At 44.0% G+C, this 17,026-nt stretch overlaps 2 protein-coding genes across 2 annotated transcripts in view; one reads left to right on the plus strand and one right to left on the minus strand.

Annotated features, from left to right (window-relative positions):
* Positions 1-3,981, minus strand: part of eefsec (eukaryotic elongation factor, selenocysteine-tRNA-specific) — a 407,191-nt gene extending 403,210 nt beyond the window's left edge. Inside the window, exon 1 of the mRNA XM_052017507.1 lies at positions 3,665-3,981. Coding sequence (XP_051873467.1) covers positions 3,665-3,941 — 277 coding nt within the window. The 5' untranslated portion in view covers positions 3,942-3,981. The remainder of the gene's footprint in view (positions 1-3,664) is intronic.
* A 1,349-nt stretch (positions 3,982-5,330) lies between these two features.
* Positions 5,331-17,026, plus strand: part of ruvbl1 (RuvB-like AAA ATPase 1) — a 50,853-nt gene continuing 39,157 nt past the window's right edge. Inside the window, 4 exon segments of the mRNA XM_052017512.1 lie at positions 5,331-5,559; positions 7,331-7,423; positions 10,292-10,436; positions 16,519-16,670. Of these exon segments, the coding sequence (XP_051873472.1) occupies positions 5,419-5,559; positions 7,331-7,423; positions 10,292-10,436; positions 16,519-16,670 (531 nt within the window). The 5' untranslated portion in view covers positions 5,331-5,418.

The following is a 17,026-nucleotide window of genomic DNA, read 5'->3' on the forward strand; positions in this document are numbered from 1 at the left end:
AGCAACTCAAAACTTCAACATCAATCTATAGTGTAAGTACAAGGCTGACACAGGATGAACTAGCTAGTTACTTATCATCTAACATCCCCCATGTTTCCACGAAAAATTTTGTAGGGAGGAATAGCTCTGTGCAGAATGCTTTGGCGCAGGAGGAAATTGAGGCCAGACATCTTTTTTGTAGGAAAGGTGAATAAATAACTGAAGTAGATGAAAATACAAGGATATCAGGAGAGAGTGCAACAATGGATCAATTTTGAAAAGATAAAAAGCCTGCATTTTTATGAAGGATCTTGGACCTGAAACACTAACTGTTTCTCTTTCCACAGTTGCTGCCCAACCTTCTGAAAGTTCACAGCATTTTCTGTTTTTATTTCTGCACTAGTAAGATAAAATGTTTTGAGATATCCCAGACCATAAAACACACTGTACTTTATCAGTGTGTTTTATGGCCTGGGATATCTCAAAACATTTTATTCATTGATGAATTAGTTTGAAATCAGCTGTCTCAGCTTTCAGTCACCTACAAAAACTGTCTAACAGCAAGATAGGAAGTAGGGGTAGTCAAAGTGTCTGTAGTATGTCGTCTTTACACACTTAATGTGTAAAGGAGCAAAAAGTAACCTCAACCACATCCCCATCTCCTCCCAAAACCTTTCACCTGTAAGGTGCTCCTCACCATCAGTACCATTTCTTTGATGATTACGAGTTCCTTCCTTCTGTCCAATTTCTGATTTACAGCTCTTTATAGAAGGTTACCCAAACCCTCTATAAGTGAAGACTATTGCAAGTACAGTTCACCTGCCATTCTCTCACTTTCCATTATTAATTCCCCAAATTCATTTTCTGCGATCCAATATTCACTGTTAACAGTTAGCTCTAATTTTCCATTCTTTATTTCCTTCCTCTTATGTTTTCCCATTTGACCTGAAACATTAACTCTGTTTCTCCACTGAATTTGCCTGATTTGAGAGTTTCTGGCATTTTCTGGCTTTGTTTCAGTAGGACATACTTGAATTTTTGACAAACATTATAATTATTAGTAATTATAACACAGCAGCCAATTTACATAATGCTCTCATAAACAGCATAATGAGCAGATAATTTGTTTAGTTAAGCCTGAATAAGATATACATTGTCCACCACACTAGTAATATTGTTATATAATGTCACAATAGGTTTTACATCCACCTAAATAAGTTGATAGAGCTAATTTGATGTCATGTCTTAACAATACCATCTCCAGCAGTGCAGCATTTGGTCAGTACTGCACTGCATGTCAGCCTTGAGTTCTGCATTCAAGACTGTAGTGGAACTGAAAATCACAACATCCTGATCCACATGTAACATTGCTACATGGTGAATCACAAATCTGAAGCTGTAGAGGCTGATACAATTACAATGTTTAAAAGACATTTAAACAGTTACATGGCTACAAAAGGTTAGAGGGACATGGGCTAAACACAGGCAAATGGAAATAGTTCAGGTAGCCAACTTGGTCAGCATGGACAAGTTGGACCGAAGGGCCTGTTTCCAATGCTGTACAACTCTATAACAACAACATCAATATTCATGTCACCTGTGAACCAACTGATTATTCCTCCTTAATGTAAATTCAGATCCTTAATGTATATAACAAACAGTAGGAGTCTCATCACAAATCTCTGTGGTGCACCACTGTTCCAATTTCAAAACCAACCCTACACCATCAGCTTCCATTTCCTATTATCAAGACAATTTTGGCTCTAATTTGCCAAATATTACTTGGATTCATTGGAATCTTGAGCAACACACAAAAAGCTGGAGGAACTCAGCAGGTCAGGTAGCATCTACGGACAGTCAATGTTTCGGGTCAAGACCCTTCATCTAGATCAGCCTGAACTGCCGAATTCCTCCAGCTTGTTGTCTGATACTCCAGATCCCAGCATCTGCAGTCTCTTGTGCCTCCCTTGGAATCTTACCCTTTGGACCGGTCTCCCATGTGGGGCCTTGTCAAAGGACATACTGAAATGCGTGAAGACTACATCAACTGCACTTATCCCATCAACACACATAGAACATAGAACAGTACAGTATAATACAGGCCCTTCGGCCCACAATGTTGTGCCAACCTTTAAACCTCGCCTACGATTATCTAACCCCTTCCTCCCACATATCCCTCTATTTTAAATTCCTCCATATGATTATCTAGCAATCTCTTGAATTTGACCAATGTACCTGCCTCCACCACCACCCCAGGCAGCGCATTCCACGCCCCAACCACTCTCTGGGTAAAAAACCTTCCTCTAATATCTCCCTTGAACTTCCCACCCATTAAAGCCATGCCCTCTTGTATTGAGCATTGGTGCCCTGGGAAAGAGACGCTGGCTGTCTACTCTATCTATTCCTCTTAATATTTTGTACACCTCTATCATGTCTCCTCTCAACCTCCTTCTCTCCAAAGAGTAAAGTACTAGCTCCCTTAGTCTCTCCTCATAATGCACACTCTCTAAACCAGGCAGCATCCTGGTAAATCTCCTCTGCACCCTTTCCAATGCCTCCACATCCTTCCTATAATGAGTCACCTCCTCGAACAATGCCATCATCCAGATAGAACCTGGTCTTCGCAGGAGGGAGCTTGTGTGTCACTCTGTGTGTTTATCTGTGTAACAGGAGGGAACTCCATTTAAAAGTTTGCAGATGATACCACAGTAGTAGGCCGTATCTCAAACAGTGATGAGTCGGAGTACAGGAAGGAGATAGAGGGCTTAGTGGAATGGTGTCATGACAACAACCTTTCCCTCAATGTCAACAGAACTAAAGAGCTGGTCATTGACTTCAGGAAAGGAGGTGGTGTACATGCACCTGTCTACATCAATGGTGCTGAGGTCGAGAAGGTTGAGAGCTTCAGGTTCCTGGGAGTGAACATCACCAACAGCCTGTCTCGGTCAAATCACGTAGATGCCACAGCCAAGAAAGCTCACCAGCGCCTCTACTTTCTCAGGAGGCTAAAGAAATTCAGTTTGTCCCCTTTGACTCTCACCAACTTTTACTGATGCACCATAGAAAGCATCCTATCTAGATGTATCACGGCTTGGTATGGCAACTGCTCTGCCCAGGACTGCAAGAAACTGCAGAGAGTTGTGGACACGGCCCAGCGCATCACGGACACCGGCCTCCCCTCCTTGGACTCCGTCTTTACCTCTCGTTGTCTTGGTGAAGCAGCCAGCATAATCAAAGACCCCACCCACCCGGGTCATTCTCTCTTCTCTCCTCTTCCATCGGGTAGAAGATACAGGAGCCTGAGGGCACGTACCACCACACTTAAGGACAGCTTCTACCCCAGTGATAAGACTATTGAACGGTTCCCTTATACAATGAGATGGACTATGACCTCATGATCTACCTTGTTGTGACCTTGCACCTTATTGCACTGCACTTTCTCTGTAGCTGTGACACTTTACTCTGTACTGTTATTGTTTTTACCTGTACTACATCAATGTACTTTGTACTAACTCAGTGTAACAGCACTGTGTAATGAATTGATCTGTACGATTGGTATGCAAGACAAGTTTTTCACTGTACCTCGGTACAAGTGACAATAATAAACCAACACCAGTACCAATACCAGAGGGGTGGAGGAGGGTGAGAAAGGAGGACTGTAGCATTGTTTCTCGTCCTGCCCTACCTCCAATGATGGTCCTGATGAGCGAGGCATGGCCCGGGCAGTCCACCAGCGTGACCTGCAGCTTGGAGTACTGCGGCGGCCCCAGATGCGGCGGCGCGGCCAGGCAGAAGCTGGAGAAGCCCAGGTCCAGGGTGATGCCGCGCTCCCTGCTCTGCGGGTTCTTGTCGAAGGCGGCCGTGGACGCCGTGGTGCTCAGCGCCCGGGCCAGCGCGGTCTTGCCGCTGTCAATGTGGCCAAGCACCCCAATGTTGAAATTCAAGGTATCTGCCGCCTCCATGGTTGCCAAGAAACGGTGAAGGAGGGGAAAGGGGGGACGGTTCAATCAGATGGAACACACATTGTGCATCCCCTTCAAAACTCCCCCGGGATGGAGCGAAAGGTTCCGTCTTTACTGTTTGCAAAAGGAGATTTTGTGGATGCGGAGAATCTGAAATAGAAAGAAAGATTATTAAAATCCAGGTCAGCCTGCATCTTCATTGCGGTGGAAAAAAATAACTTTTCTGGTTGATGGTCCTTTATTTAATTTTCTATCCGCAGGTTCTACCTGCCTTCCCTACCACAGAACTTTCCTCCTTGCCCGGCTCTGCCTCTTAAAACTTGATTTCTGATGAGAGGATCATCAGCCCAAAACGTTAATTCTATTCATTTCTGCACAAATTCTGCCTAAACTGCGGTAGGTTCAGGTTTCTCTGATTTCCAACAATCATACTATTTCCTTTTGCATTGTTCTCTGTAATAAGCTCCTTTGCAGAACCTTGAGAAGTTTTACTATATTGTTTCATAAAACGGGGCAATGATTGCTAGTCTTGCCAGCAAAGTCCAAATCCCATGAAAAATAAAGAAATAAAATGTATACCTGTAAAAGATTGATGTAGTATACAAAGCTTGCTAAGGTATAATTATTATTATTTGTTTATTATTGTCACTTGTACCGAGGTACAGTGAAAAGCTTGTCTTACAAACCGATTGTACAGGTCAATTCATTGTACAGTGAAGTTACATTGAGGTAGTACAGAGTGCATTAATGTAGTACAGGTAAAAACAATAACAGTAAAGTGTCACAGCTACAGAGAAAGTGCAGTGCAATAAGGTGCAAGGTCACAACAAGATAGATCGTGCATTTCAGAATTCTTAAACCCAGTTTTTAACATCTTAATTGAAATATATATTAAAACACATATGCTACTAATCTTATATTCATTTTATATTCTAAAATTATAAATATGATTTTAAAATATCAGTACTTATAAATATTAATTAAAAACCATTAAGATTAACGTCTCATTTTAATAATTTGTCTTACAATTATTATTTTACAATATTTAATTGCTAATATTAGTTGATGTAAAGCTGACACAGCCTTCCTCGCAGGCAATTGGTGGCCTTCTGATTGATAGCTGAATTGTCCAATCGCAATCGAGAATGCATCTTCCAACGACCAATAACAAGAACGAGATCGGGTAATTTCCGTTGGTGAGAACGCGATGACCGCCCTTAACGACGGAGACGGAAGTTGGATGCAACCTAACTTGCTGAGTGGTTCTTGGAATGATTGACGGATCGGTGACCATCAGACTCCAGGAAATCTTTGATTGGCGGCGATGTCAGCCAATGAAGGAGGAGAGCAGGCGTTGCTTTGTGCCAACGAGTTAGGTAGCGGCGGAGGATCCCGCCTCACTTGGTAACACGCGCGGTGGGCTGTGGAGAAGCCGCTGTTTGATTCGGGCTGAGGCGTCCGGAGCGAGAGACGCAGCATGAAGATCGAGGAGGTGAAAAGCACCACCAAGACCCAGCGGATTGCCAGCCACAGCCATGTGAAGGGCCTGGGGCTGGACGAGAGCGGCCTGGCCAAGGCGGTGGCCGCCGGGCTGGTGGGCCAGGAGAATGCCCGGGAGGTGAGCGGCGGCGGGAGGTTGGGCCCCGACCCTCGCCTCCCACCCGCTTCATCCTTACGGCCGGCTCCTTGCCTCCTTTCCTTCCTTCCCCCACCCCTCCCCCGGACCGTCCGACTGCCCCATCCCCCCCCCCCCCGGTCGTCCCTCCGCCCCCCCTGCCCCTCCGCCCCCCCTGCCCCTCAGCCTCCATCCCCCCCGGGTCGTCCCTCCCCCCCCCCCTTCTTTCCTTCCCCCCCCCCTTCTTTCCTTCCCCCCCCCCCTTCTTTCCTTCCCCCCCCCCTTCTTTCCCCCCCCCTTCTTTCCTTCCCCCCCCCCCCCAGGTCGTCCCTCAGCCCTCCCAGCTTCCCCTCCCCTCCGGGTCATCCCCCCCTCCTCCTCAACCCCCACCCCTCCTCAACCCCCACCCCCAGGTCGTCCCTCACTCCCCCCTGCCAATCAACCCTCTGCCCCTGTCCTTCACTCCATTCCCTCGTTTGTCCCTCCAACCTCTGTCACTTTCATTCTCCCCTTGCCACAGCTGGTTTCATCTGCCCCCCCCCCCCCTTGTCTGCTTCCACTTATCACCCACCTGCCTCTCTCCCAATTCTCCTCCACCTGGCTCCATCATTCATCCTCTCTTGCTCCACCTATCACCTACTGGCCCCTATCCCATCCCTCCTCCCTTGCTCTTATACCGCTCTCTTCCCTCTCCACTCTCAGTACTGATGCATGGTCTCAAATGTGAAAAGTGGACAGTTCCTTTACTCCCCACAGATGCTGCTTGACCGGCTGAGTTCCTCCAGCAGTTTGTTTATTGGACTACATGAGGGAAATGCATTTGCTTTGCATATGTACTTCAAGAGGGCATTTGAAAAGTTACTGCAAAATAGTCTGGTCATCAAGACTGAGAGCTGTGGAATAAAAAAACCTGTAACAATGTGGTTAGAGAATTGACTGCTAGTAATTCGTAGTGAACTTAGCTGGAAGAGAATTGTGGTGAATTGTTTACTGGAATGGAAGAAAATGGAGTTCTGTGGTTGGGGGGGGGGGAGAGGAGGTCAGTGCTCGGAACACTGCTTTTCTTAATGTGTATTAATTAGGAGTTGAATGTACTAAATTATTTCAAAATCTGCACATACCATATTTGACAGTATAGTGACACATGAGGACAATAATAGACTTCAAAGATATCTGTTCTGGTAGAATGGGCAGGATGGGTGACTAATGAACTTTAACACAGAAATGTGAAGTTTAATTTTGGTAGAATGAGAAGGGGCAATAAACTGAAGGTGAAATTCTCAAAGGCACATAGGAATGGGAAGATGGGAAGTATATATTCATCTTTTTTTAAAAAAAATAACAGGGTTCATTGGAAAAACTGATTTAAAAAGCATAAGGGTCTTTATAAATGGGGGTATAGAATACTAGAGTAAAGAGATACATGGTGACACTTATAAAGCCAATTTGCCATGATAGGAGTATTATGTCCATTTCTGGACATCATGATTGAGGAAACATAAAGGCTTTGGAGTGGATGCAGAAGACATTAACAAAATGATTCTGAGGTAAGCACTTTGACTTTGTGATTATAAAGGAGAAGGTGACGTTGTTACCCTTGGAGCAATGATTTGGGGGGTGGCTGCAAGGAGATCTGATAGAAGAAATTGTGATTGGAGAAATTTGATTTATTGTTGTAGGTTGTCAAGAACTCTCCATTCTGATTAAGTTTTTCTTCAAAGAATGAAGTGCACAGTAGATCCTATTTAAAAGTACTGACCATCTTTTTCTTTAGGCTTGTGGAATCATAGTGGAGCTGATTAGAAGTAAGAAAAATGGCTGAAGAGCTGTTTTGTTGGCTGGACCTCCAGGAAACTGGCAAGGTACAGTAGACATTTGCTGTTAGGCAGTTTTGTCTGGCAACCTACTTTATGGGCTGCAATGGTTACATTAGTAGATTGGGTAGGTATGGACACAGACTGAACATGCAAATTGAGATCCCGGAGTGGAAGGTGTGGAATTTAATCTCTTAATACTCGAGTTCTGGGCAATAAGATCCTTTCTAGTTTGCTAATGCCTCTCTGGGGGGAGGTTGGGTGGGTGGGTTTGGGGGAGGGGAGGAATATCAACTTTGCCTGTCCTGGCCTGTATATGATCCCAGACACCAGGCAATCTGGTTGACTTTTAAATGCCCTTGAAATTACTTAGCAAGCTATATAGCAACAACATTAAAATGCAAAAAGGATGAACATGGGGGTGGACCTCCCAACATTGACCTTGGCACCACATTTAGCTCACAGCCCAATCAATCTTGCAAACATCTGGGGACTGGTGTTTAAATTGGGAGGGGATCACAGAATCATACTTTGGAGATGACATCATTATAATCCCTGGGTGCAAACTGTCCTTTCACAGGAAAGAGCCACCACAGAGGTACACAGGAGGGAGTAACTATAGGAATCCTCAACCTGCTGTACTGTTCTGTGTTCTAATTAATTAAAGATCTTGTGAATTCTCATGGCATCAGATCGGATCTAGGCAAGGAAACCTCCTCCTGAATACCATCTACTTCCTTCATCACTGATGAATTACTGCTGTTCCATGTTGAACAACACTTGAAAGAAGCCCTGAAAATAGCAAGGGTGTGGATGGTACCTTGTGATATCAATGAAAATTGCCAAAAGTGGCTTGTGGCACCACCACTGAGTAAGCTGCAGAATCCTGAGGACATGCTGCTAGACTGGTCGTGAGCAAACCAATTCAGAGACAAACTTCCTTGACCTCATCCTTGCCAGTCAATCTTTGGCAGATGCATCTGGCCATAACATGGAGTTGTATCGTGTAGAAATAGTTGTGGTAAAAGTGGGGCACTGCTCAGCCCTTGCACCAGCGAAAATCCCACATTCACTCTAATAACACCCTCCATGTTGTGCAGCACACAAAAAATTGTGCTAAATAGGATAATTCCAAACACATCTGGCAGCTCAAAACTGGGCATCCATTAGGCACTTTTGGACCAACAGCAGAAACGTATGCCACTGTAACTGGTAACCTTGTGCCCCAACATATCCTTCACTTTATCATTATAATCAAGTCAGGGTATCAACCCTAGCTCAATGATGAGTACAGAAGGACATGCTGGGAACAGCAGCAGGCATACCCAAGTTCAAATGTGAAGCCAAGACACAGGATTACATACACACTAAACAGCATGGAATAGACGACAGCAATCCTGCAATTAAAGGATCAAATCAAAGCTCTGCAGTTTTTCCACACCTAGTCCTGAATAGTGGTGAACAATTAAGCTGCAAATGGAAGGATGCAACTCCCAAGCACATCCCCATCCTCAATGATGGTGGGGCCCAGCATGCTTTTTAAAAACTTGACAATGGTGCTGAAGTGGCCAGTGGATGGTGCATCTCAACTTCTTTCCGAAGCTGCCTCTTTCCCCTCCATCCCCAATGTCACAGAGACCATTGATAAGTCAATTTGATTTACTGCGTTTGATGTCACAAAATGGCCAGCAGCATTGTATATAGAATTCTGGCTGTAATGTATATTTGCCCTCAAAAGGAACAAAAACTTGGGAATATATCACTTGTCCTCCTTTGTTGCTGGATCTAAACCCTGAAACCCCATACCCAGCAGTATGCATTATGGGAGCACTAAAACCTTACCGAGAGCAATTAAGGTTAAGCAATAAATGCTGGCCTTGCCAGTGATGGCAGGTCCCGAAAATGATCTTCTTAAAGAAAAACTCAACTTTCACTCCCTTCACTACCTGCTTACTGTGGCTCCATTGTGAACCAGCTACAAAGTGCACTGGGCTGCTCCATCAGCACCTCCCAAACTGCAACCTCCTTCACCAAGCTACAGCCAGTATCCTTTTCCCAGGATTGAAATGTCTATTACTAGAAGGTATTTATTTAAGGTGAGAGGGGGTAGGTACAAAGGAGATTTGCGGGTCATTTTTTTTAGTGGTTGGGGCCTGGAATGTACTGCCAGGAGTGGTGGTGGAGGCAGATAGCATAGGAGCATTTAACAGACTCTTAGATAGACACACGAATGTGCAGAGAAGGGAGGGACATGGTCAATGTGTGGGGAAGAGGGATTAGATTAATTAGGAGTCATTGGTTTAATTAGTTCAGTAGAATATCATGGGCTGAAGGGCCTGTCCTGTGCTGTACTGTCTATGTAAGAAGGTGGATGGAAACACCACTGCTTGTCGATTCCTCCAAGCTGCACACTATCCTAACGTGGAAATATATTTCTGTCCCTGCACTGATGGGTCCAGATCGGTGAGCTCCATCCTCTACAACATTCTGGGAGTACATTCACCGGAGGTTGAAATAGGTGGTTCACCACCGCCTTTGCTAGGACAGTTGAGGAGGATAATAAATGCTGGTCTTGCCAGTGACACACTAATCCCATCAATTAGATGGAATGAATAAATGCATGTGATGACATTTTGTGTATTAGAAATGGGAAGTTCTCTAATTTGTCCAACTTTTATAACATAAGACGTGTTCCAAAACATTTATTGCTACATCCCATTTAAAAGATTTTTTTCTGCAACCATGTTTTCAATCTATTTACAAATATTGCATGTAAACCATTTTTTTCTATAATTGCATCCCTTCTAACTTTAACCAACTTGTCCTGCCAATTTGAGGCATTAATTTGATGAAATTATTCTCAGTCATCCATTCTCTTTAATGCTGAATGAGTGTGATCACTGAATACTTTTTTTTTGCAGACTGCTTTGGCCCTGGCCATTGCACAGGAGCTGGGAAACAAAGTACCATTCTGTCCTATGGTGGGAAGTGAAGTCTATTCAACTGAAATCAAGAAAACTGAAGTACTTATGGAGAATTTCAGGCGAGCAAATTGGTAAGTGGTATGTTTTAAAATCTCTGTTCTGGCTTTTTGCTTTTGCATACAAGACTACCGGAAAATTCTTCTGTGTAGCACTAAGTTCTGGCTCTTTTTATTTTGTAGAAAGCTAGCTAATTTAGATTAGAACTCTTCCCTAAACCCACTGAACCAATTAAATAGTCACACTGTATTATTAGATGGAATGTTTCTTAAACGGAGTGTTCAAATGCTCCATTTTATAATGTGAATTATGTAGCTAGTAGCAGTCAAAGTTGAGTTTATTGTCACATGCACAAGTCCATGTGTGCACAAGTCCAATGAAAAACTTACTTGCAGCAGCATCACAGGCACATAGCATCATATAAGAAGCAGTCACAAGAAAAATATAAAGGTAAATTATACACTTTTTACAAGAATGACACAATTAGAACAGAAAAAACAAAGTCCATTTTAGTGCAAAGTGGTCATGGTGTTGCTAAACTGTAGCTATTAGGGTTTTGCAGATTTGGTTCAAGAACTAAATGGTTGACGGGAAGTAGCTGTTCTTGAACCTGGTGGTGTGGGACTTCAGGCTTCTGTACCTCCTTCTTGATGGGAGCTGTGAGAAGATGGCAAATCACTAGATGTCAAGTTAAACTCGTTCCACACTCCCACCACTCTGAGTGAAGAAGTTCCCCCTAAACCCTTCCCCTTTCACCCTAAAGCCATGTCCTCGTCATATTTATCTCTCCTAAGCTAGCTGGAAAGAGCCTACTCGCATTAACTCTGTCTATACTCATAATTTTGTAACCTCTATTAAATCTCCTCTCATTCTTCTACGCTCCAAGGAATAAAGTCCTAACCTGTTCAGTCTTTCCCTGTAACTCAACTCCTGAAGACCTGGCAACATTCTAGTAAATTTTCTCTGCACTCTTTCAATCTTACTGATATCCTTCCTACAGTTAGGTGACCAGAACTGCGCACAATGCTCCAAATTTGGCCTCACCAATGTCTCATACAACCTCACCGTAAACATCCCAACTCCTGTACTCAATACTTTGATTTATGAATGCCAGGATGCCAAAGCCCTTCTTTACAACCCTGTCTACTTGCAACGCCACTTTCAGGGAATTATGTACCTGAACTCCCAGATCCCTGCACTCAGTGCCCTAACCATTTACAGTGTACGTCCTACCTTGATTTATCCTTCCAAACTGCAACACCTCACACTTGTCTGCTTTAAATTCCATCTACCATTTTCTGGCCCACTCTTCCAGTTGGTCCAGATCCCTCTGCAAGCATGTGTAAATACTTGCATTTTTCTGCATTAATATTGTTTGTTGTCCTATCCACTTGGATATCTTGTTAAGTTCAGTATGTAATTTCTGAGCTCTTTTCCCTGATTTGTACCGTCTCTCCTGGTTTGGTGATGTTTGTAAATTTAACTGTATTGAACTAGTGAATCAAGTTGGATTATATCAATTAGAAACAATAATTCCACACATCCCCGAAATGTCCAGATGCTCTTTGTCATTTCCTCCCTCCCCCCCCACCTTCCCACCTGCATCTACCAGCTTCACTAACCGAATTCCTTTGTTTTTGTTCCTTATTCTTCAATTTCCTAGCCATTTCCCAGGATCTGCTCTGAATCTTGTGTAGTTTTGTATTTAATAATTTTTCATGAGGATCTTAAAATCGCTGTCCATTTTGAATTCTGTATACACCGTGTCACAGAGCTTGCCACACTTGGTTTACATTGTTACTTCCTCTAAGATATCAAGAAAGTTGTTCGGGAAGGGCTTCCCCCTTTAGAGTCCATGTTTGACAGAATCAAAAAAAAACCATTGCCGCCTCTATTTCCATATTTGCATACGACATAGAAGGAGCCATTTAAGGCCATGAGTTTTTTGCTGATTCATGGAGCAATCCCATTACCCCACTAACTTTCCTTGTAGCCTATACTCCCGACATTTCCCAGCAGCTTCCACCAGATTCTACCACTCACGCTGCTCAGTCGGGCAATTTATGGTGGCCAGTTAACCTATCAACCCACATGGTGCTTGAAGTGGGGAGGTAACCAGTGGTCTGTGGGGGGGGGGGGGGGGGGGGGGGGGGGGGGGGGGGGGGGGGGGGGGGGGGGGGGGGGGGGGGGGGGGGGGGGGGGGGGGGGGGGGGGGGGGGGGGGGGGGGGGGGGGGGGGGGGGGGGGGGGGGGGGGGGGGGGGGGGGGGGGGGGGGGGGGGGGGGGGGGGGGGGGGGGGGGGGGGGGGGGGGGGGGGGGGGGGGGGGGGGGGGGGGGGGGGGGGGGGGGGGGGGGGGGGGGGGGGGGGGGGGGGGGGGGGGGGGGGGGGGGGGGGGGGGGGGGGGGGGGGGGGGGGGGGGGGGGGGGGGGGGAGAGAAATGTACAAATAGAACAAAGGCCACTGAAGCTGTAAGGCAGCAGCTGCACCACTGTGCTGCTCTGTGTCCCTCTGAGGCAACATATTCTTCTTGTACTTTGCATCCTGTTGTGGGTTTGTTTCCATAACAATGGTTATTTCCACAGGTAGTCTAATTCATGTGTAGCCCCATAGAGGAATTGTTGCTCCTTTACTCTCATCAGATATTCATGTTACCAGCACAGTGACATTGCAGTTACATAGACAGGGTTTAGTCCTTATTTGTTTAACATGAAATAAATGTGCCTCTTTTGGCACTCCTTCTGAATCTGGGCACCATAGTAGGCTGTTCCAATCATCTGATACCTTCCAGGTATCTAATGATTTCCACAATGCAACTGTTGTTATTTCATAAATATCTTTCCCCACTCTGTTTCAATGCAGATGGAATAAAGTCCACCCATCCTTTGGGAGTTATTTTTGGGCTCGGTTTGCCTGCCGAGTACTGCCATTTTATTTAATAAACATCAATATTATTTTTGGTATCTTTGCTTGGTGAGGGAATGTTGCTCACATCTTGCCTTGGTTCTGAGATCAGGAGCTTGGCGGTCGAAATTTCAGTTACATGACTACATTGTGTTGCTGTGTACCACAAGGTATGTATGTACAGTGTCTGGGGAGGTTGCCTCTTAATCATCCCAACAAAATCTTGACTCATTGATTCTGAGAAAAATGAAGCTATTGGCCATGCCTGCCTTTTATGTAGCTGTCAAATTAAAAACTTGAAGAGAAATAAAAGGAGAGAAGCCCACAATATTTCCTTGAAGTGATGATGTGCCCTGTCATGGGTTTTAGTAATTCAGCTCACAGATGAAACTGTTGTCAGCATTGTTGTCAGTTTGCAAGATAAAGGCAGTGGAGTTAAATCACTTATACAGCCAGCCTCATTGATAGGCCAGCGCATTCTCTGAATGTCAGAATGGGGGAACTTTGTGAACAAATAACTGGCCTGTTGAAAGATTGGGATGTTTCAGCAGAGCATCTCTCCACTGCTTTCAACCTTCGATCCACCTGGTTGGGACTAAATCCAGCCATTGAAACTTCCATTTTTATCCAAAGATGTCAGAGATTAGCTTAAAGTTTCTAAAATGATTATGCAATGTAGTTGCCATCAATTTGACTGTTTATAAATTTTGATAATTAAATACATGGTATTCTTTTCAAAATACTCTTGCGCTGATTTTTTTTCTACACCACTCTCCCCTGAGATGGAGACCCTCATATTGGAATACGGTGCACTGTAAACAGTCCATCCTTTAATGACTTGTCCTTTGTAATGTGGCCAGTGGAAATGTCAGTAGGATATGATACCATGGATGGACCTGCAAAAACAAAAGTGACCATGCCTTCCTCTGACAAACACAAAATTTTTCATTTTTTAAAATTTTGTTTAAATTTTATTTACAGCTTGGTAACAGGCCCTTCCGGCCCAACAAGTCTGCACCGCCCATTTTAAACCCAAATTAACCTACCCATACATCTTTGCAATGTGGGAGGAAACCGGAGCACCCGCGGAAACCCACGCAGACACAGGAGAACGTACAAACTCCTTACGACAGCGGGAATCGAACCCCGATCACTGGTGCTGTAATAGCGTCACGCTAAACCACTATGCTACCGTGCCGCCCCTTCGGGTATTAGATGCTGATTATTAATGCAATTGCTGCTGTTTGCTATTTCCTTAACTTTTTCAGCTGCATCTCATGAAATAACATCATGGGCAGGATTTGAATCCCAAAGTTTCTCATCCATGTTGCTATACACCACTTTGGAAAGTTGAGCATGTTGCTGTATTTAATGACAGTGGTAGAGACTCCATTGCTATTATCCTTCATTACTACTGATTGCTAATACTTAACCCAGAAAAGTATTATTGTTTCTGGTTGCTTCTGTTTACGTTTTGAATGCATATTGGAATAAAAATACAGTATAAATATTCATTTGGAAATGATCTCTGATATTCATTATTCTGTTTCTTCAACTGAGTCTAATGCTTAGGGACTGAATTTCCTCTGGTTCAATGCCAAACTCCTACCGTAACTGGTATGAATTTGGTAGATAGAGTTGGAAGACACCCAAAGATTGGAGTGTGTTGGGGCATTGTAAGGGAGTCAGGCTTTCCTTGAGATGTTTATACTGCATTAAGAAATCGCCAGTTCTGTCCCACAAGAAAGCAGTCTGAGGTGGGAGGCACACATACTTGATGAGCTGAAGTGCATGAGTCATCAGATGCTTTTCAGGCTAGACTACATCATGGGAAAACTGCAATGGAAACCCAAAGAGGCATTACATTTTTTTTGGGACCAGTCTTTTTTTATTTAAGAGTTGAACTCTTTCGGGTCACCTATCTTGCATATCAGCCAAGTGATGGATTATTAGGTAGGATAGGATATTTTTGGGATGTGGAAGACTCGGAGGAATAATGTGGTTGTCTTTTCCAGAAGCAGTATGATTCACTTACTGGTAACTCAAAACAGAACCCTAAAGATCAAACCTCTGGGTTTGTTTCACCTAACTCTGTACTTAAGCAGTGTCTTTAATAACTAAGTCTCTTTAGGTTTAGTTAATTTGCTAATCCATTTGCAGTCAAGGTTCTCCAAATAATCCTGTAAATCTTCATTTGGAGTTGTCTTTTTTGAGTGAAAGTTAGTTAATAACAGCACATTAGAAACAGATGAACTGTTTTTTTATTGGTGCCAATGAATGCTTTCAGTTCTGGTCTTGAAGTGTAGATCTCATGTATCATAGAAATGCACAATACTGGAGGCCATTTGGCCCATGTCTATACTGGTCAAAAAAAGAATGGCCCTACCAAATCCAATCTTCTAACATTAGATCTATAGCTCTGCAGCTCATGGCTCTTCAAATATACATCCAAGTATTGCTTAAGTGTGATGGCTACCACCCTTTCCGACATTGATTTCCAAACTCTTACCACTCTGGGTGAAAAACAATTTTCCTCATCTCCCCACTAATCCTACAATTACTTCAAATTTATGTAGCCAGAGGCTGCAGAGAGTAGTGAAAACAGTGTGGTCCATCACAGACACAGCCCTCCTCACCATTAATAGCATCTACAGGAGGTGCCTCCTCAAGAAGGCAGTGTCTATCATCAAGGATCCCCACCATCCGGGTCATGACTGCTTCTCGCTGCTACCATCGGGTAGGAGGGACAGAAGCCTGAAGTCACACACCATCAGGTTCAGAAACAGCTACTTTCCTACAACCATCAGGTTCTTGAACCGACCTACACAACCCTATCCCCACCTCAGCAATGGACCACCTCTTGCACTACCGTGGACTTGTCTCTGTTTCTTTTTGCATTAATGTCTTGTTTTTCCAGTTTTTTTTCTTTCTCTCTTCACTGACTTGTATAATTTATGTTTTGGGTGAGCCTATGTGCCTGTGGTGCTGCTGCAAGCGAGTTTTTTCATTGTACCTGTACCTTATTGAACTTGTGCACATGACAGACTTGACTTGAAACCAAAGCTTCACTGGACAGAGTTTGGTGGCAGCAGTTGTTATATTAGTGCCAGATGGATGGGCTGCTGTGAGCACTGCCGTGAAACCTTTAAAGTAAAAGCACTAATTATGTGAAATATTTCCAAAGGCATCTATTTTCTTGTTTTCTTCACCAACCCAACATGTTCATGATTTATTGACTGTACTAAATGTTTCTAATGTTTTTTCAGGCCTAAGGATTAAAGAGACAAAGGAAGTTTATGAAGGAGAGGTCACAGAACTGACCCCTTGTGAGACTGAGAATCCCATGGGTGGTTATGGAAAGACAGTCAGCCACGTTATCATTGGGTTAAAGACAGCAAAGGGCACTAAACAACTGAAGGTGTGGAAAATTGTTCGTAATTATGTTGATATTCCTTCTGTTTTAGCAAGGGGTAATAACATTCTAGGAAAAAGCCATGTAACTTCTTCCAACTGAGTCTGTTGATGACCTGGATGCAATCCACAAGAAATTTCTGAGAAGTATTCCTTTGAGTAATGTCACTAAGCTATTTGACAACCATTCCAAAATTCCCATACTGGCCCTCGGTATGGATTTTTGTCCTTCTAAACTTGGATACAGTCTCTTGTCATAGTTGTACAGCTCAGAAACAGGTCCTTCAGCCCATCATGTCGATGCTGACCTTTTGCCCATCTGCAGTAATACACTTGCCCATGTTAAATTCGTATTCTTCTCAG

This window comes from Pristis pectinata, chromosome 6 (genome assembly GCF_009764475.1).
Source record: "Pristis pectinata isolate sPriPec2 chromosome 6, sPriPec2.1.pri, whole genome shotgun sequence".
In the NCBI taxonomy this organism is placed as follows: Eukaryota; Metazoa; Chordata; class Chondrichthyes; order Rhinopristiformes; family Pristidae; genus Pristis; species Pristis pectinata.